The 20,749-nt window shown below is 47.4% G+C and overlaps 2 protein-coding genes across 7 annotated transcripts in view; one reads left to right on the top strand and one right to left on the bottom strand.

Annotated features, from left to right (window-relative positions):
* Positions 1-3,818, bottom strand: part of Timp3 (TIMP metallopeptidase inhibitor 3) — a 53,307-nt gene extending 49,489 nt beyond the window's left edge. The window contains exon 1 of the mRNA XM_031348911.1: positions 3,248-3,818. Coding sequence (XP_031204771.1) covers positions 3,248-3,368 — 121 coding nt within the window. The 5' untranslated portion in view covers positions 3,369-3,818. The remainder of the gene's footprint in view (positions 1-3,247) is intronic.
* Syn3 (synapsin III) overlaps positions 1-20,749 on the top strand; it is a 467,567-nt gene that overhangs the window by 216,400 nt on the left and 230,418 nt on the right. The window lies entirely within an intron of this gene.

Consider the following 20,749-nt stretch of genomic DNA (forward strand, 5'->3'; position numbering starts at 1 on the left):
ACACACACACACACACACTACACACACACACACATACACACCACACACACCACACCACACATACACACCACACACCACACACACATACCACACACACATACACACATACACACCACACACATACCACATACCACACACACACACCACACACACATACCACACACACATACACCACACACACATACACACACACACACACATACACACACACACGCACACACGCACGCACGCACCACTAGGTGGTTGTCAATTCTCCAAACTCCCATAATTTCATTTTCTTTGTGTCTGTTTGCCTGTGGGGAGGTGAGAGGGCATAGATCACGTTTCTCTACAATGGCTTCTTTGCTGAAACCACTTCAGATCTGATGCTGAAGGAACACGCCCCTGGCACTGGTCCCTGTCAAAACAACTCAATAATATCAGAACTATACTCCAAGGCTGGCAGCTGCTCCTCCCAGGCCCAGAGCTGACATCCCTCCACTCCCACCAGTGCCACTGTCTAATTACTCCTTGTGACTGGAAATCAAGAGAAGGGCTTGGCCTTCTGAAGTAGAATTTTCTCTACTACTCCCACCTCTGCAGAAAACACACAACACACACACACACACACCACTCCAGTTTTCAGAAAATGCTCTGAACATTTCCCATCCTTTCCTGAACAAGGGCGGCCAGAGCAAAATCTGCCTGTCCAAGATTGCCTCCTTCATTCCCAGCATCCTCCCCCCTGCTTCTTCAGTCAAGGTTTTGAAGGAGTTTCAGGGGCAGTAACTGGCAGGGAGAAGGCCCCAGGTGAGGAGACTGTTGCCAAGCCCCTTTCTTTTCGCCACACTGTATCTGATAAGCCTGTGTAGTTTATTCTTCTAAACACTTTGATAGGGTGCAGGGCCTGCAGTTGCCATAGAAACACCTTTTAACTCCTCCTCAGCCAGAAGGTTGTGCCAGTCCCCTGGGCTTCAGAAAAGAAAGAGAAAAGAGACACCCGTGGATAAAGAGACAGGGAGAGGGAAGGCCATTTTGGTGTGGTGATGGGCCTTACCACGGGCCAAGCCTGGCAGCATGGCGTCTGGCCAGGAAGAGAAAGCTTGAAGGTTCTAGAAGAGGAAGGAGGCAGGAAGGCTTGAGCACACTGAGGGGGCTCCAGCTTCCCGAGGACAGTTGGGAGCCATCTACTGGTGGCAACAGGGTGTCTGCTGCTGTCAGACAGGTCAACAAGCCAGGAGGCCCACACCCACACCTCCCATTTTTAAAAGCATTATCTCATCTCTTGTGCAGTGCACCAAACTGAGGGTTGTGAGTCTGGATCCCTGCCAGAGCAAGGATCTCTCTCTCTCTCTCTCTCTCTCTCTCTCTCTCTCTCTCTCTCTCTCTCTCTCTCTCTGTCCCTCCCTCCCCCTCTCTCTTTCTCTCTCTCCTCCCTCCCCCCCTTCTCTCTCTTCTCTCTCTCTCTCTCTCTCTCTCTCTCTCTCTCTCTCTCTCTCTTTTCTTTTTGCTACTACTATGTTCTGAGTTTGGTGTATTTATTGTTAAATTAACTTTGTTCTAGGAAGCATATTAAGAGAGGGGAAAAAAGCTGTTTCTTGAGCAAACCCATAGAAATTACAAGAAACCTTGTCAGTCCTGACTTACAGTAGGACCCTTATGGCAGGAATCAGCTAATTCCAGGAGAGCCCACTGGGAACGGGCTCTACTGGCTCAGGGTAGAAACCTCTGATCTCTAGGATAGAGATGAGAACCCTCTCTCCCCTACTCACACTACCAAACCAAACTGAACACACCCAACCCATCGTGAAGCCAAAAAGAACGTGGGCTGTAGTCTGCACACCCAGACTCCACCTGCTAGCTCCCAGGCCAGCACCATGCTCTAGGCTGAGCAAAACCAGGCAGCACGAACTAGTTGAGAAAGTCACCACTGACTGCTGAGAGGAAAGGCCAAGAGGAATCTGGGTGGGAGCCCTCAGGGGAGAAGAGAGAAAACTTTCCCAGCTCTCCAGAAATCCAAAAAAGGATACTTGCAAGCACTTCATAAAGCCAGGGGTTCTACCCCAGGGACAGGGAAGGGTGGGTGTCTGCAGGTCCCAGGAAACCTCCAAGAAGGGTGACAGAAGGGTCACACAAACACCTTGGGCTGCCAAGTGGACTGACCTGACCACCACAGCCACCTCCCAGATTTCCTCCTAGGCTGGCCCGACCCACCAGCAGTGCCTCTCCAACCTCCTCTCCTGCCAGGTCACCACCCCTCCCCACTCCTCACCACAACGCACTTGTAGAGTAGAATCCCTCACTCAAGACCCAGTGGAAATTTTCCGTCTCCTTTATGACCATGCTTAAAACACACACACTCCATTCTTCACTGAGTCGACACTGGCCAAGGGCAGCCTGGTGTCCCACCCCTGGCCAGCAAACACACAGCAGGGACACTGGACAGAGAGCTTTAGGAGCGAGAGAAAAGAGTGAGTTTCCAGCTTCCATCCCCCCTGAGGCCCTCCAAACATGAATGCCCCCAACCCTCTTCTGGACAGTGGGTTCTGCTTCTTATCAAGTCTCTCTAATCAGCACAGTCTCTTTGAGACCGTCACCTCAAGCGAGGAGACCAGCAGTTTTGCTCTTTTGATGACAAATCTGCTTTCTCCCTTATTCACTCTCTCCCTCCACACATATATTCAGGAGAAGAAAAAAAAACCTTCCTGTGAATTTTCACAGCTATATGGCAAGTGATCCCCCCACAGTCACCTCAGGCCAGCTATCAACACTCAGATGCAGTTCTCCCAGGGAGGAGGGCAACCCCACAGTTTTCTCCTGTCTTTTTTTTTTTTCATCTCCCCCTCCCCCCTTTCCAGCCACCCAAACTTGGCAGGCAAGAAGCTCCATTAGCACTTGCTGGGAGAGCCTGCAGCTAGGCTGGGTTTCTCAAGGAAAAGAATGAAGTGTAGTTCAAGGGCGCGGGAGATAAGCAATCTCTGAACGCTAAGAGTTTTCTCTCGAAACTCCACCCGCACAAGCTGGCAACTTGTAAAGCGTACTCGAGGTCCCAGAACTTCAGTTAGCGTTCCAACTTTTCAGAGCCCTCTCTCACCCTCCTCCTCCTGCTCTATTCCCTTCAGGGCAACGGGGAATTTTTCTAGATATCAAGCAGGGACCTCGTTCACGCCCGCCCGCCAGAGACCACTAGGCCACTGGTCGGGTTCCCTCTGCAAGGCATCTCCCCACAGTCCCCGCCCAGGGAAACTGAGTCTCCCGGAGCGCTTACCGATGTCGGAGTTGCAGAAGGCATCCTGGGGATGGCTGGGCGAGCATGTGCACGCTTCCGCGCCCCAGTGCCCAAGGCTCCAGCAGCTCAGGAGCACGACAAGCCCAAGCCAGGGAGTCATGGTAGCTACTGTGGTCCGCTGCGGGGACTGCCGCTCTTTTCTTCAAAGTTGCCCGAGCGCTAGCGCGGATGCTACAGTCCGAGCTCACTCGCTGGGTTCGACCGTGCACTGTGCGCGGTGGGGCAACGCTGAGCTCCGGGGAAGTGCCTTCCAAGTAGCCCGGCGGGACACGACTAAGTGGCCAAGGGTGGCTGTAGCACGAGTCCGCGGAGCCAGCGAGTGGCCTCCGGGAGAAGGATCGGGAAGCGGGGAAGTGGAGAAGCGGGAGAGAAGCTTCTTGGCGCTGGCGGCTGCCCGCTGCCCACTGTGAGCGAGAGTCCAGGGCTGCAGAGTGATATAGGGGCGTGAGGGGAACCCAGCCCCTCGGGAGCTCGGGGTCCGCCCCCTCCGACCAATGGCAGCGTCGCATTACCTCATCGGCCCTCCAAAAAGAGGGCGGGGCCGGGGGGCTCGGGGCGACAGGGCGGAGCCGGCCCGGACCGTTCAGATCCTTATAGGGAATAATGCAGTTGTGGGCACGCGAGTGGGTGGGCTGGGCGCGTCCTGGGCCAGGGTGCGCTGCAGCGGCGTCCCACGGCCCCTTCACCCTACGCCCACCGGCCCTCTATGCTCCTTCGACCCAAACAAGGATCGAGTCCCAAGCCACCTAGCTTGTCAGCACAATCCCTTCCAAGGGCCCCAGGTGGCCCGTGCCCTTAAGTCCTTATCACTTCACGCCTTCTGGAAAAAGTCAAGAAGGAAGCCTCAAGGAAAACTTCACCTTATCTTTCCTAGAGAGAGTGGGGAGTAAGAGGAAACCCCTGGGCAGATGGCATCGGCCCACTCCTCACCCCCCACCTCCAACACATATACACCTCCGCCTTTGTGGGATGGCTGTGGTAATTGTCACTGGGGGTAAATGGATCTGTGGCATTATTCAACAGACACTGTTCGGGATGCCAGGCAAGCCCTTGCAACCAGGGCGATTGTGCTAGTACAATGAGGAAACTAGAATAGTTGGAGACCTAGGTTAGAATGACTAAGAGGGTGTTGTTTTCTGTGGGACAGTAAAAGAAGTGACATCATGCAAGAAGAACATCAAGTGCAAAGGCCTGGGTCTTCTTTGAAGGACAGAATATAGGGAAAGGGGGAATATGATAGCTGGTCTCCCTGGTGGCAGACAGCAATCTTTCCTTCAGCAAGGAACCTTTGAGGTAAAATAATCTAAAAGTGGAATAAAAAGAGATCCTGGAGAACACTACCCAAAATCATAGATGACTAACTGGAATAGAGGAATATTGGTAATGTTATTACCAAGGCATTTTAAGTAACATCTTAATTGGTGTGTGTGTGTGTGTGTGTGTACCTACACTGTTGTTGTTCTGTCTTTTTGAGACACAGACCTACTATGTAGCTCAGGCTGACCTTGAACTCAAACATCTTCCTGGGTCAGGCTTCTAACTGTTAGAGTTATAGATGGGCAACACTGTACCTGGCCTATGCTATTGGTTTTTAAAAGCAAGATTCCATCCTCCATCATCTCATTGTATTCACATACTCCTTCTAGTTGGGAAAAATGAGAACAGGTGTCCTGTGTACCTTCCAGCTGAAGAAGCAGGCCCAGAAAGGGGGTGCTCCCACCACACTCTCTCACTGGCTATTCTTACCAAAAGAGACGTACACCCCCGGACTTGACAGCAGTTCCTCTCACTGACAGTATTCTTTTATAGTAATCTCTCTCCTCTCTCTCCCACCTTATGCCTTATCTGGTTTTGGAGGAGACCTGTGTTTTAGCTGCAGAATGCTGAAAACTTGTAACAAATAAGGAAAATCCAAGGGAACTTCTTGGATTATCCCCAAAAGAAGAGACTCTTTAATGGCAGAAGCAGGGAGGAACATGGTAACATTATTTCTGACTGTACTGCCCTGTTTAGGTTGTTTTGTGTTGATGCGGCTGTTATTTTGAGACAGAGTATCATCCTGATACTCTGACCTTGAACTCTCAATCCCCCTGTCTCAGCCTCCAAATGCTTCCAAGAATCCCCCACCCAAGTATTCCAGCTATACAGAAGAGTGCCTAGCTCCCACATTTTTTCTGTCTCAGCTCTGAAGCCCCTTCCCCCTCCTTAATTCTGCTTCAGGGTTCTCTAGCCTTCTCACTACTCTTCTAGCCCCATCTCCTGGACTATGGTTATATTGTTTCCTTTCCTGACACGCTGAGGCCGAGCCTCAGCTATTTGCCAGCATTGCTGTTTTAGCCCTAGGAAAGTCCCAAGAAACTTGAGTGTAGATAGTAGCCGGCAGTCACTTGAGGCCCGAGCCATGGGCACTATGGGGCCACTCTGAGGAACAAGGTTGAATGAGGACATACTTGGTGGAATTTGAGAGATTCGCTGAACCTTGCACCGTGCCGGTCATGTGGAAGACTTTAGAAGGGTTTGCAGACAAATCCCCTTGGGTTAAACATCTTACAGGCTAGAGGCCTCTCTTCTCTGCTTTCCTATTGCAAGACCATTTTGTTCAAAATGTCACTTGTTTTTCCTCCAAGGGAGAGCCTTTCTGGAATGCAAGACAAGTGCCAGGCAGCTACTTTCTGCTAGGTGCCACAGAGCAGATTCCTCATCGAGGACATATGAAGTGTGTCTTGTTCTGGTGGCTTCCTTATCAAAGTCTGGGTGTCTTCTGGTTATTTCCTTTCCTGAAAGGTGCTATTTTGGATTTCTTTCTCCCTTGATTCTTCTGCGTTGGCTCGCCCAAAATTTGAGGGCTTCAGGAAATGCATAGAGCACTCTGGTCAGGAGTCCTCTCTTCTGCTTAGGCTGAGACGCTCGTCTCTGCTCACCTCTGCAGCGTCAAGTTAGTCATGACCCCAGAAACAAGACGACGGGGCTCCTTGAGTTCCTCATGTAGGTCCTTCCAGCAGGTAGGCCTTGAAGCCATCAATCTGGGCATTAGATTCTCCACTGGACTAATAATGTGTAAGGATTGCTTCTGCTAGTCCATTTAGTGAGCAAGATTGAATGGGCCTGGAACGTGGGTAAGAATGGGGATACCAGCTTTGCTGTTCTCTTCTGATAGCTGAGAACAATGACAAGTTTATGAAACTGGGCAAGCTGAAGAGCTTCAGCCAACACCTGGCTTGTCCTCAAACCTCCCTGGCTCACTTAGTCCCTCTGTTGGAACTTTTCTAGGGAAAGTAAGAACATGCCCACTTCCCAGAGGGTAAACATGTAAGGGGGTATTTACTTAGGCACCTGAAGAAGATACAAAGTGGCTCTGAGACTATTGATCTTCCTATTCAACATGAGAAAAAAGAGGTTCAGAAGAATGAATTTACCCAGTGTCCCACACTCAGCTAGAGGCTGAGCCAAGTTCATGTTGTGAACCCTGACTCCTTAGCTTCTATCTTCATCACACCCACAGGGCTAAGGCTTCCAGACCAGGGCATGAAATAATTGTATTTCCAAGTCCCATAGTTGGCCCACAGAAAGCTATCTGCACTGCCTAAGAGTTCTTGACTACACTAATGGATCCTCTGAGCTGACCAGCATTATATAGTGCTGTCACTATATAGTTACTGCCTGTGTTTCCCTTTTTACCTTATTAGATGATACCTTTTGAAAACATGCCAAGAATGTTTTACAAATTCATGTGTGAATACCTCCTTTCTGGAGATGAAAAACAGGCTAGGATGGAAAAGAAATATATCCAGACTTGAGACCTGTGACAGACATGGCTGCCGAATAGTCACACTCCCAACCCAATGGACAAGTCACTTTGTGCATCAGTTTCCATGTTTATTGGATAAAAGATTAAACTTTATGATTCCTGGCAAGATGCCCCTTGGTGGTGGTAATAATAATAATAATAATAATAATAATAATAATAATAATAATAATATGATATCTACTATTCCATGGGAAGTTCTCAAAGTTGAGGTGAATGGCTGTGAAGGAAGATAAAACTCACCGTGTGAGCAGGTTTGACACCAAACCAGCATGCCCATCCACCCCGTTCTCAGCAGTTTCCACATTCCCACCCTACTCTGTCTCATTCTAGACACAGCCTTAAAATAAAAGATGTCAGTGGAGACTGTGATGATAAAGGCACAAGACTTGGGGGTCTTGTTTCTGGTGGAGCCTCTTGGCGTTACCAATCCATCTTTCTGTTTTCTTTTGGATTGGAAGCATTAAAGGGTCCAGAGCTGTGTCTTTTGTGTTCAAAACTTAGCGGACACTTGCACACCGTTCCAGTCTCAACTTAGACGTTACCTCCTTAGCATGACCCTATTCCGTCCCCTTCTAGTGGATACCCCACAGCACCTAGGTGTGTACTTTTTCGCATGTAGCTGACTCTGATATGGGTGCTCATCTGCCTGCTTCCCTTCCTGAAGTGTAAGCCCCTTGAGGATAGAGCATTGGCAACAAGGTTCAGTTCATTAATGGCTGCAGAGACCCATTAGTCCACACTAGTCCCGCGGCTCCTTAAGTCCACAGTGTTGGGCTTGAAAGGCTCCTCAGAGACTCACCGAGCCTATTCCTCTGGCTAATGCTAGGGGGCGCCGTAGGCCAGAAAACACCAGTTCCCTGAGCCTTCAGCCTGCGGGTCTCATAGAGAAGCCTGGAGAGGAACAGATCCACACCAAACAACTGGGTGCGGGTGCCTTGAGTGGGTGAAGCGAACCCTTCCCGTCTGACGGCCAGTCTGGCTCCGCAGCTGCTTAAGCTCCTCCACCCCTGGACTGGCTGCATGTCAATCTAAGCGAGAGAGGCTCACTTGGGAAGCGACACACTTGTGAATCACAGATTTGGGGGCCACATGGAGGTCTGGGAACACAGCAGAAGATGGCAGAGTCCTACTCTTCCAAGTGGGGTTCTGGAAGTTCAACCCGGAGAGGGTGCTGACAAGCCTAGGTCAGGACCACTGCCACATAAGGAAGTGCCTCAGCTTTCCTCCCTTTCCTGCTCTAGACCCTAACCACAGCGCTTTTCCCCAAACCCACAGTACATGTGAAAGTCATTATATTCAAAATAGCCTTTCCAAGCAACAGACAGCCTGGTCCGCCCATCACCAGGAGCCCTAGCCAGACCCTCAGCAGAGTCGCTGCCCAACAAGGGGCATTTAGGAGCCTAAGAAGGTGAGAGCTTAAGATTCACTCAGTGCCTGGTACCAGCAGGGAGTAAACACCTTTCCTGGCTTCCATCTGGAACCAATTTCACAGCAGTAAAATTGTAGGGCGTCTCTCGCCCAAGCTTCCCCACCCCCAGCCCTGCCAGGGAAGCGAAGACCCCTCTATAAGGTCTCCGGCTGTGTTCACATGAATGCTGGGGTTTTCGTATTTCTTTCCATAGACAGCTATTCCCAGGAATTTTAAGCCAGAAAACACATGTGTGTGGTAGAGACGTTTTGTGTCCTGTGTTTTCTGGGGTGGTGGGAAATGGGAAGTCGAGTTAAATATTCCAATTCTTGGTTTTCTTTTAATGGCTGTATGTTCAGGCAGTCAATTATTTCTGCAAAGGATAATATAATATGAAGTGGAGGGACCAAAACTTCCCCACAAGCCTAGTTTAATGTGTTCCTTATGCCTCTGGGGTTACTGCACTTTGCCTTTAACAATGAGGACTTAGCTGGGACCCCCATCCCCACACCCCGTGGCTTTTCCAAAGGTATCAGACTCAGTTCCACACAGGGTCGTCTTCACCAACCAACCCTACTGGGGCTTGGGGAAAGAATAGGATGGACTTGTGGTCAGGGTCCTGCCTGTCACACTGGGCTGGAGATCATGTTTCTGCAAAAGTACTGTGTGGAGCCTGACACGACTGGAACTGGCTTGTCCTGTGGTGGACTTGCCCAAAGGGCATCTGACACTGCAGGTTACATCCTTTTTGATACCTGGCTGTGGAAGTTGCTCTGCCTCTGGTCTGTCACTTTATACCTCCTGACAGGCACCTTCAGCCTCAGTGGCAGACTTCCAGCTCTTCAGTTTTCCTTGCTTTCCCCTTTAGCCTCCGCTCTCACCCTGCTTCATCCCAGCTTCTCTCCTGGCCTTGGATTGGCTAGTGTGCTGTCTGCACTGGAATGAGATTCACAAGGCAACCGTGTCCCCTCTGGCCTCCTGACCGTCCCTGTACATCCTCCTGTGACAATCTCACTTGCAAATCCCATGACATAAGCAGACTTGACTTGCCCTGAACTCACTCTCTTCCTCTTGTAGCTTCCAGCATTACTCATTCCCTACGATGACATCACCTGCCACCATGTCCTAGAGAGCCTTGAACTGCACATCTCTGCTAGCTGTCTGTCTTTCCCACTCTCGCTGTATCCACCCTGGATCCAACCTGGAGAGTCTTCCCAGACAGCGTCAACAGCCCCATAACTGGCCCTGCCACCCACAGTCCTTTTCTGTCAGGTTCTCCTGCCTTACAGCTGCCCACCATCTTCTCAGGTTGCAACTGGAGGTGACACCGATCTATAGAACATCACGTGACTGCCACTGCAGTTACCGAGCAGCAGACCTGCCCTTAGCCCCACCCTAAACCTGTTACCTCAGTGCCATCTTGCACTATTTTATGCCCCCTGCCCTCCCTTCTCTACTCCCATCTGCCAGGAATCAATTAGGACCCCCTGCTTTTGAATGTTCCTTTCCCTCACCTCTCATCCTCTGCTGCCCCTAGTGGTTGAAATGCCTGACTCTTCTCTAGACTCAAGCAAAGCAGGGTGCTTCTCAAATGTCCAGTGCAGCACCTGCACAAAGTAGACACTTAGCAAATACTAAAGAAAGAGACTAAGCAATGAATGGAGGGGAAAGGTCCAGTGTGTGTCAATATCCCCATCACTAATCCACCATGAGAGGATCTAGGACCCAACTCATTGAACTTGGATTCTCAGAGAGATTCGCAGAGGTGAGCCATCTCATGGGTATAACCAACTCAAAAGAGCCAGCAAGCAAGCCAGCCAGTCAGCCAGCCAGGGCCACTGTCCTTGCTCCTATGAGACAAATGACTGAGAAGCAAGCGGGCAACCCATATTCTTGGGTTCCCTTACTATTCTGATAGTGGAAGAGTCCTATACCTCCTCACCAGGAGCACACTTTGGGTTGCTGGGTGTGAAGTTAGAACATGAGTTGAGGCCATCCCAAGAGGAACTTCGATATATATGGTGGTCAGAGGCCCAGTGGGAGTTAGGTTACTCTTTCCAACACATGGGTTCTGGGTGTCAAACTCAGGTTGTCAGGCTTACTATCCAGTGCATTTACTCCATAAGACATCTCAGCAGCCTTTGAATTTTTCTTTCTGATGGAAGCTGTACCCAGTGCCAAAAGCCCAACCTCACTGGATGGTGATGAGGGCTGAGCTCACAGCACCTACTGTGGTCTCTTTGCTCTTCTCAATTCTTTGTTTAAGATTAGTCATGCCTTCATCTTTCCATAAATTTTTTTTTTGGACCCCAGAAATATTGCAATTCATTGGGTTGTTTTTTTTTTTTTTCAGTTGTTTTCAGGTACTTTTGATGGAACAAAATATCTAAAACTGAAGCTTCTAGGACAACCAGTTCTTGTCTGTTCTTGTCTTATATATCAGTGGGCCTTGTCACTGTCTCTGAAAATATCCTCGATGTCAAAGAATTTGCCCAAGAGGCCATTCACAAAGTCTGTGTAGACAGCATGAGGTAACATTAGTTATAAACTTCTACAAAGGGCTGTGTGTTGATGTCTTCCTCAGTCTTCCAACCCTCAATAACAGATGTTTTACATGAGAGAGGGAATGTATGTGTACTGCACACTGTGTGGAAATCCAAGATTAACAATAGTTATCTTTCTCTATCACTCTTCAACTTATTTTTTGAGACAGTGGCTCTCCTTGAACCTGGAGCTCACCCATTCAAGTAGGCTGACCAGCCAGTGAGCTGCAGAGAAGAGATCTGCACATCTCTGTTTCCCCAGCAGAGATTTCAGGCATTGCCACACCACCTTTCTTAGATTACTACTAGAGCTGTGACTTCAGGTACTCAAGTTTGCATGGTAAGCATTGAGCCATCTCCTCCATCATCATATGTCCACTTTATAGTCAAGGAAACTGAGGCTTAAAGAAGGCATCTTGCAGACACTAAATATTGGTTTTTTTTTTCCTTCATATCCATCTTCTAGGTCTTCTTTCAGACTCTTTCTTGCTTATGACTATTTCTCCTCCTTTTATCTGGCCACCTCTGGTTTACTGGAATGGGTTCTAGGTTCCCTGGGGTGTACCTGAGCTGGCTGACATTGGCTCAGTAGAATCCATTGCTACATTTTCCCAGATTTCTCTGAGTCCCTTGTAAAACATGGTCATGATTAAAATTGTAATTACAAGAATCAACAATTAAGTTAACTTTATTTAAAGCAATGGAAATTAACACCAAACCTCATCAATTCCTAATCACATATACTCCTCAACTTACGATGAGGATATATCCAAATCAACTCACCATTGGTTTAAAATATCATAATCCCAACTGCATGTAATATACTTGACCAGCTAAACATTGGAGCTGAGCCACTGACGTACTGCAAAGTGTCCCTGGCTCACTGTTATGATGGGGACCTGCTGGGGTTTGTGCTCAGTGCCATTGTCCAGCATATCAAGAGAGGTTTTTACTGAGCATCAGCCTCTCGGGAAATGATGAAAAGTGAAAGATCTGGAGGTCGGTTTCTACTGAGCAAGCATCATTTTCCCACCATCTTAAAGTTAAAAAAGGAATAAAATCATGACTCAAATGTGTGTGTGTGTGTGTGTTTACCGCCTCAAGCTCAACACTCTAGAGGCTATTCCCATTGACGTTTCTCTGCATGGTAGTGACGTTGCATAATGCTCCGCTGTTGTGTATCTTTCTGATTCTGTAGTAAGTAACATCACCAAGCAACTTAGTTGGAATATTTACACCATGGGAACTGGCCAACCCTACAAATCAGGGCTTCTTGTCTAGGAGAGCCACTTGTTAAGGGCTTACAGGTTCACTTTATTATTTCCTAACTGCAACACCCTGGATAAATAACTTTACCTCCTCATGCCTCAATGTTCTTGTCTGTAATATGGAACTGCATCAATACCTACTTTAGAGTTGTCACCAGTAAATGAACTGAGACATTGAAGGGATACGGTTCCAAGAATGCTTGGAACCAACTTAGCATCATTGAGCAGCCACTGTCAACGTTATTATACAGTCAGGGTTGTCATGAAGCACCATCTCCCTCCTGAGCTGAACGCCATCCATTCAGGATAATCCAACTTGAAATTTATCACAGTATGCTTGGATTGTCACTCTTTGGGTGTACTGATTACTTTTCTCCTCACCATATATGTGACAGAAGCAGTTTAAGTGAGGAAAGGTGTGTCTTAGCCCTGGATTTCATGGAATGTGCATCCCTCCTGGCAGAGGTCTGTGTCTGGAGGAGCTTTCTCTACAGTGATGTAGCGTGTGGCGTGGCTTGTTCTATCTTGGAGGACTAGGAAGCACAGAGCGCGGAGCAAAACTATAATTAGAAATCACTTGCTGGGGTCCCCCGCAAGTGATTCACTTCTGTCAGGTAGGTCCCATGTCTCAGAGGTTGAACAACCTCCTCCAACAGTGCTCCCTGTTGGGGGCCAAATGTCCGAATATGCAAGCCTGTGGCAGACATTTCATATTCATCCGTTAATGCTCTGCCCATCTTTATCAAGTGTGGCGAATGGCTTGGGCCAATTGAGTTTTTCAGTTCTGAGCACTTAGCCCAATGCATGACACACAGCACATTCTCAGCAAGCTGGGGTTAGGTTTAGATGACACATTGTTGAGAGGGTACTGAAGAATCAGAAGTGGAAAACAGGATTCCCTAACCACACTCTAGCACTGTAAACATTTCTTTTTCACACTAGAGAATTGCTAGAATCTTATGACTGAGGTTCGTTCCTTACATAAGAATCTGATACTCAAGTCCTGTTCATACTTCAGGAGCTGAAAGCCTCCCCTGACTTGGTATCCAAAGAGACCCTTCTTGCCCACTGGTCTCAGCGTTATAGCCACACTCTCTCTGTGTGTGATATGGAGTCCAATGAAGTCCTTAGCCTGTGAAGCCAGAGAAACATAACCAGTAACTTTCCAAACTGCTTGAAGGTGCCTGGAACTGCTTCTGCTTCAAGTATTTACTTAAAAAAAAAAAAAAAAGCATTTAATGTCATATCAACACACCCTAGAAGATCTGCACATACCTGAGGTGTTTTTGAGGCCTGTGATTGGAGGCTGGTGGCAGAAGAAGGAGGGGAGCGCCTGGAGACATGGTGAAAACATTTTTTTTTTTTTTGGTCTCTTGTTCCTTTGAATAAACTGGTTTCTGGCTTATGCAACTCCCAGTAATTAAAATGGCTGGAATACTTTGCATTTTTACAGCATCTTGAAGGCGGCTCAGAGGCCTGGAGCTGAAGCCAGCTCGTGGGGGGCCTGGCGATCCTGTGACACCTGCCCCTTGGCAGGGTAAAGGTGCTGGCATTTGGCTTGTGGAGATGGGGGAGGAAGTGAAAGTGGTCATGATTTATATCAACTTCTCTCTCCTTTCCATAGACAGGTACCCATGTGTATTATCCAGAGAAGGGAGGTCACCAAGGGCCACACATTTTCTGAAAGTCTAATGATAAATGGTGACGTCTAAGAGTAATAGGGATGCTCAAGCTTTGGTTTTTCCCAATACTACCTGTGTATCATACCCTATAGTAAGAACCCATACAATATTTGATTTAAAAATTAGTCAGATGAACCCAGGATTTTGTCCACAGGGTCTAGAAGCAGCTGCCCGGACTATAAGACAAGTATGCTCTGCTCACCTCAGCCCAGTTGTCCCTGCTGCTCTGCCAGGATGCCACAAGGCTACTGTCTCTGGTTTCCTTGTTGCAGGCCCCATACCAGATCATCCATACCTGGGAGAAGCAGCCAGGCAACTTAAGAGACGTGAAGGGCAAGCCAGACCTTAGTGGTCATCTGAGGGGCCCCAAACACAGGAAGGGAGAAGACTGAAGAACAAGTGTTCCAAGTCAGGGCTAGCCTCTGTTGAGAGCTGAGACAGAGCACCTCTTTCCGTGGGTCTTTCCTTCCCAGACCTGCTAACTGATGAAGTGTCCAGTCCCGCTGACTTTGCGCAACTCCTATGGCTTCCCAGAGAATGGAGAAAAGAAAACATGACCTCCCTTCAGAGTCCAGACCCATAGACACAGGGAAGCCAGCTTTCTTCTGTTGACATACAAAGGCCTAAAGTCCTGTCTATTTTCCTTCACGACATAAAAATTTTCCTTCAGAAACAATTTTGCAGGAGGAAATGCCAGCTGTCTGAGATGGTGGACGGGGAGAAACACGTCACTGTAAGGTGTGGAGCCCATCCATGTGCACTGCCGAAAGGGACAACCATTCTGTAATGGAATGAAGGGAAAGGGGAGGCAAGTGTGTGTGGCTGCAGATCCACACAGAACGTGAAGCTTCTCTACCCAGGAATCCCAGGCAGGCCCCAGAGAAGGGAAACCATCAGAGAACAAGTAGGAAGAACATGAAATAGCAATTATACCATAGCCTTGGTTCAACCAACAGTGATAATAATATCTGATATGTGATAGTGCATACTATGGGCCAAACACTGGTAATGTCCAGTGAGTCTCTACCCAGCCCTGTGAAGTGGGCACGTCAACCCTTCCTAACTTCTGAGTGGAGAAACTAAAACCCAGAGAGGTTAGGGAATGTGCCTAAGGCCACACAGCTCATTTCAGTCAGGCTTCACGAGAGCCAATCAATCCAGCATTAAGATGTGGATTTTTATGTATTACTTGATCAGTCATGCAAGGATTGATTATTTATTTATTTATTTATTTATTTATTTATTTATTTATGGAATAGCCTTGTGTAACGTGTCATGCTAACGCAATGGGGAAACAAGGAAAGATGGCAGAGTCAGGAAAATCTTCCCAGCTAGTGTGCTTGCTGGTGCAGAGCCATAGGGGAGATTGTGAGCTTCAGTGTCCTACAGGGCTTGATGACTTGGGTTTTGTGTTTTAACCTTCCAACTGGAGCTGGTTTCCCTCGGTCTATGGATCTAGGTCATGGAGGATGATCAAGAGTTAGGTAATTGATTCTTCAAGAATCCAATTGGATTGTCCAAAGGCCAATTGCTAACAAAAATAAATAAGTAAAAATTTAAATAGAAGAGAAGAAAAGGAGGAAGTCAAGTGAGCTGATGTGGAAAAAAATGAACAGAGACAGACAGAGAGATAGACAGACAATAATGGCAACAACCTGACTCTCCATGTGTTCAGTGCTAAGTACTTATGCTGCACTAACTCTCAGGATAATCAGAGCCCCAAGGTGAGGTTGATGTTATCACCTCCATTTTAAGACTAAAGAAACCAAGTACAGGAAGCTCAGTACCTTGTCCAAGGTCGTTTTGGCTTGCGCAAGGACACACTGCTGGGACACGGAGCCAAGATTCCAAATAGGCAACGTCACTATAACCACCAGGCCCATAGCCAGGAACAAAACAGTGACTATTTGAGGTCCAGGTGTGATCCCTCCCATTTAAAATCTCTCTGTGGCGAGACTTCCAAGGGTGGAGATGGGGACAGCAGTTTAAGGAGTCCATAGCCAACCATTCTCTGCTAACACTTAGGTGGAAAATACCAGAGACTGCAGAGATGGGAAGAGGAAACCAGAAAAGCCGACAATGTGCTACTCAGAGGTGTTTTGGTATTCCTGCCAGACTGAGTGCTGTTCTATCCAGCGTGGGGGTTGTCTGATGGGCTGTCATGTTAACTCACTGGCACGGACTTCTGAAGCTCCTATTACATGTTCTCCTCTGCTCTCTGTAGGGCTACTGGTGACTGGAGAAATTGCCTCCCAGGGAGGCATAAACTAGATGTGGCATCCCACGGCAGGGAGCTGATAGCTGCTTAATGTGTAAATTGGCAGGTGGGTAAAAGAGAACAGAGGTCAAGGCAGAAGACTTGGAGGCTCAGCTCAGGATGCCATTCTCCTGTGTCCTACTTGGGAGTCGGGGTGGGGAGGGGTGTCTGAGGGGAAGCACAGTTTTCACAGCTTGTTTGGGAGAATCTCTTTGTCCCAGCTCCCTCTGTCACAGTTTCTGCCACGTTATTCCACTGAACATCATACAGGTAACATCATAGAGGTAACGTCAGATACAACAGGGTCTCAGGTCCTTATCACAGCAGTCAGCTTTCCATTGCTATAACAAGATACCCAAGCCATCTGACTTTATAAAGAAGGGTTCATAATCCTGAAGTTTTGAGGCCAAGATTAGGTAGCTCCATTGCTTTGGGTTACTGGTGATGTCAACAGTGGGGATATAGAGCAGACGAAAGTGCAACCATGAAATGGCAATCAGAGAAAAAGAAGCAGAGACTGAGATCATATAATCCTCTTTAAGGCACCCGCCAATGAACTAAGCACCTCCCACCGGGCTTTACCTCCTAAAAGGCTGCAGTGTTGTGTTTTATAAAAAGAAAGAAGGACCAGGATTATCTTGGTAGAGGCACAGTATGGTAAGGTGGGAGGGGGTGTCTCTGGGGGACCATGCTGACGCATCCCCTCCCCATAAGATACCAGCATAATTTAGTATAGAATAGAGTTTATTTAGGGCATGGGAGGGAGAGTTGGGAAGGGAGTAGCAACAGAGAGAGAGAGAGAAAGAGAGAGAGAGAAAGAGAGAGAGACAGACAGAGACAGACAGACAGAGAGACAGACAGATAGACAGAGACAGAAACAGAGACAGAGAGAGAGACAGAGAGAGAGACAGAGAGAGGTAGAGGAGCAGAGGGGGGTAGGAAGGGGAAGCGGAGAGAAGGAGAAAAGGGTTGAGAGCAAGAGAGGTAGAGAATAAGAGGATAAGAGAGGAAGGTGCAATCATCCCCTTTTACAGTGAGTCAGGCACACCTGACTGAAACTGAGGGGCAGAGCCTAGAAGGAGTGCTAACATGCCCCACCTTCCAGTAGTCCCACCTTGGAGACTGGGCCTATGGCCTGTCAAAGACATTCAGCATCCAAGCTATGGCAGATGCTCATGTATCTCCTGGGGATGGAATGAATGCCTTTAGGAAAAGCATGAGTCTAGAGTCATGTGGACCAGAATTTGAGTTCCAGCAGAGCCTAGAGCCAACCATGGGGCCTTAGGCAAGTCATTGTCCTTCCCTGTGAAGAACAGCTAAGGGTGTCACCACCAGAGAGTTGCAGCAAAGCTTAAATGAGGCAGCCTCTGACTTCATGCCTATATGGTGAAGGGTGACCAGAGGTGTTTCTGTGTGTTAAATCCATGTTTGTGTCACCAGTGATTGGCTGGTGGCCTTCTCCAAGGCAACATTCTCTGACTCCAGGTTCTAGGTAGAAACTGCTGCTGTAAGCCAACTATCTTAGTTAGGGCTTTATTGCTGTGAAGAGACACTATGACCAGGGCAACTCTTATAAGGGACAACATTTATTAAGGTCTGGCTTAGAGTTATAGATGTTTAATTCATTATCATCATGGCAGGAAGCATGGCAGCATCCAGCAGACATGGTGCTGGAGAAGGAGCTAAGAGACTTGTATCTTGATCCAACTGCAGCCAGGAGAAACTAGCTTCCAGTCAGCCTAGAGGAGGATCTCAAAGTCCACCCCCACAGTGACACAATTTCTCTGACAAGGCCACACCTACTCCAACAAGGCCATACTTCCTAGTAGTGCCACTCTGTGGCCCAAACATATTCAAACCACCACACCAACACTGCATCTCAAGTCTTCAGCATGGTGTCACACTTTCCATGCACCAGATGATCATGTGACTAAAGTTAGCCTCATTGTCTAGCCACATGGGTACAGAAGCTGTGTGTGTCTGAGTCCTTGCTGGAACCCCGGTGCCTCCCACAACCTGCCAGGTTCTAGATGCTCAAGAAATACCTATAGAATGGATGACTCAAGGAATGAGTTCTATCCTTACATGATGGTGTGTTCTGTTTACTAAAGGGAGGCATCATTAGCATGTTCTTGTTGTTGATAGACAGAGTCCTGTGGTTTGTGCATTATTTGACTTTAATGAGATAGACATATTCTAAGTTTTCTTAAAAAGTCTACTGTAACCTTTTGCTTGCTTTCTGATGTGGTTTCCTCATTGGGTTAAACGCAACCCCTAGAGATGACAGTCTACCAGTAAAATACCAGGGCAGGATTCCAGAGAGAAATCTTCAACATTGTGTATTTATGGAAGCAGAAGATTGAAAAATGTGGACCCCAGACTAGGAGATCACTCAGTGAGTAAAATATTTTCTCTGTAAGCACGAGGAGCTGATTCCAGTCCCTAGAATCCATGTTAAGGAAAAAAAAAAAAAAAAAAGACCAGTATGGCGGTGTGTACTTGTGCTCTCAGCTCTGGGATACCTGGGATACAGTCAGGTGGATTCCCAAAATTTGCTGACCAGTCGTTCCAGCCTATTTGAAGAGTTCTAGGTCATGAGACACCCTGACACAAAGAAAGAGTACAGCCTTTGAAGAATGACACCTAACTGTATGCTTTGACCTCCACATGCTGGTACATACATATGTGTAGCCCCACACATACATACATGAATGGGCGCACACATACTCATATGCAGACAAGATAAAGTTTGAAAATACGAAAGATTTGTCCTTCCATCACAGACCTTGATCCATAACTCCTGGTCTAGAAAGTTGAAAATGAGAATACCTGTGTCCTGGTCAGTGGTAGAAACACGGGGAAGTGTGAACTGCTGAGATTTAGGGGCGGAAGGCAGACTTACCTTTTTCCTGCCTCTAGATTCTACTTATCAGATTGATGATCCTGCTGCGTCTCAGCCAATCAGGATTCGATGAAATAAAGGGTTGCTTCCTGTTATGATGAGCTGCGCACCTCTATCATAGCATATGTGGGTCTCCTGGGCAATTACTTTGTGTCTCCCATGAGGTGAGCCACCCACCTCTGATGCAGTCTGAGATGACCTAACATCCTCATGTGTTTTTTTTTCCTCTAACAGTAGTTAGCTTTTTAATACACTGTGTAATAGAAAATAGTTAATTTAAAACTATGAATTAATGGGTAGAATTGTTTAAGATAAACTCAAAGCTTCTGTATAAGAAAGAAAGGGGAAAACAATGTTTTGACATGAGAGAAAACACTAGGAAAATATGCATAGTAAAGTATGTGAAGAATATGGCAAAAGTCATGATTGCAAAGGCTGATTTGTGAGTTTTAGGGATGTTGCAATGATTGATTTTCTTGTGTCCATGCCCATATCCAAATATATCTAATATTGAGAATATAATGTACTTGGTCACATGGAGATTCAATCCATATGGGATACATGGATTTTAAAAAAGAAATAAGCTAGCCAGACAATGGTGATGCATGCCTTTAATCCCAGCACTCAGGAGGTAGAGGCATATGGATCTCTGAGTTTGAAGCCAGCCTGGTCTACGGAGCCAGCTAATTCCAGGACAGCCAGGGCTACACAGTGAAATCCTGACTCAAAAAAAAAAAAAGCCAAAAAATAAAATAATAAAATAAAATAGCATAAAATAGATAGACTACCATCTTGGATTCTTTTAAACCCACCAAGGTTGGGTCCCTCGCAAGATGTTAGGGACAAATTTTTACCAAAAAAAAAAAGACTTCTCTCCCTCAACAAGTTCCTATGTGAAAATAAGTAGAAAAAGAAAGGTTTGATTGGTGCCATGCCATAAAAATGAAGTATATCATGCCCAAATACTAGATTATCCTCAGAAGACAGCTGCTTGGGCTAAACGTACCACACACAGGCACAGAGGACATGCTGGGCAGAATATTCTGACCGTGTGGACTTTGATGGACCACTGGGTGCTTCTGACTGTTAATGCTATAAATAAAAATATCACCAAAAGCTCATGTATTTGAACACACAATCCTCAGTGTGGAAGGTCATGGGACCTTAGTAGGTGGAGCCTTGCTGCAGAAAGTATGTCTCAGGGGTGGGCTTTGCGGGTGCATCCCTCGCCTGTTCTCCCTCTCCCACCCCGCTGTGGACTCCATCTCTCTGGAACCACCAGCACAAACCAGCCCTTCTCTCCCTTAACCTAACTTGCTTTTTATCACAGCAGCAGAAAAAATAACCTAATTCACCATCTCCTCCTCAGTAAAATGAGGGAGCCATTGTCTCTGAACACATTCCGTGGTTCACGTGGGAGCAGTTCTGAGCCCCAGCCCTGCAGAAAAGGTAGCTGAGAGGAGCTTCCAGGAGACTGGCTTCAAGCTTGATGACCTGACCTCATAAAATTAGGGACCATGCTATGGTTAGCACTGGGGTCCTGGGTAGTGGCCTCTGTAAGGGATTAGGAACTTTCCTGCATGTGCTAGGGAATGGGGGTTGCTAGATGCTTC

Source organism: Mastomys coucha, unplaced genomic scaffold (genome assembly GCF_008632895.1).
Source record: "Mastomys coucha isolate ucsf_1 unplaced genomic scaffold, UCSF_Mcou_1 pScaffold4, whole genome shotgun sequence".
Taxonomy (NCBI): domain Eukaryota; kingdom Metazoa; phylum Chordata; class Mammalia; order Rodentia; family Muridae; genus Mastomys; species Mastomys coucha.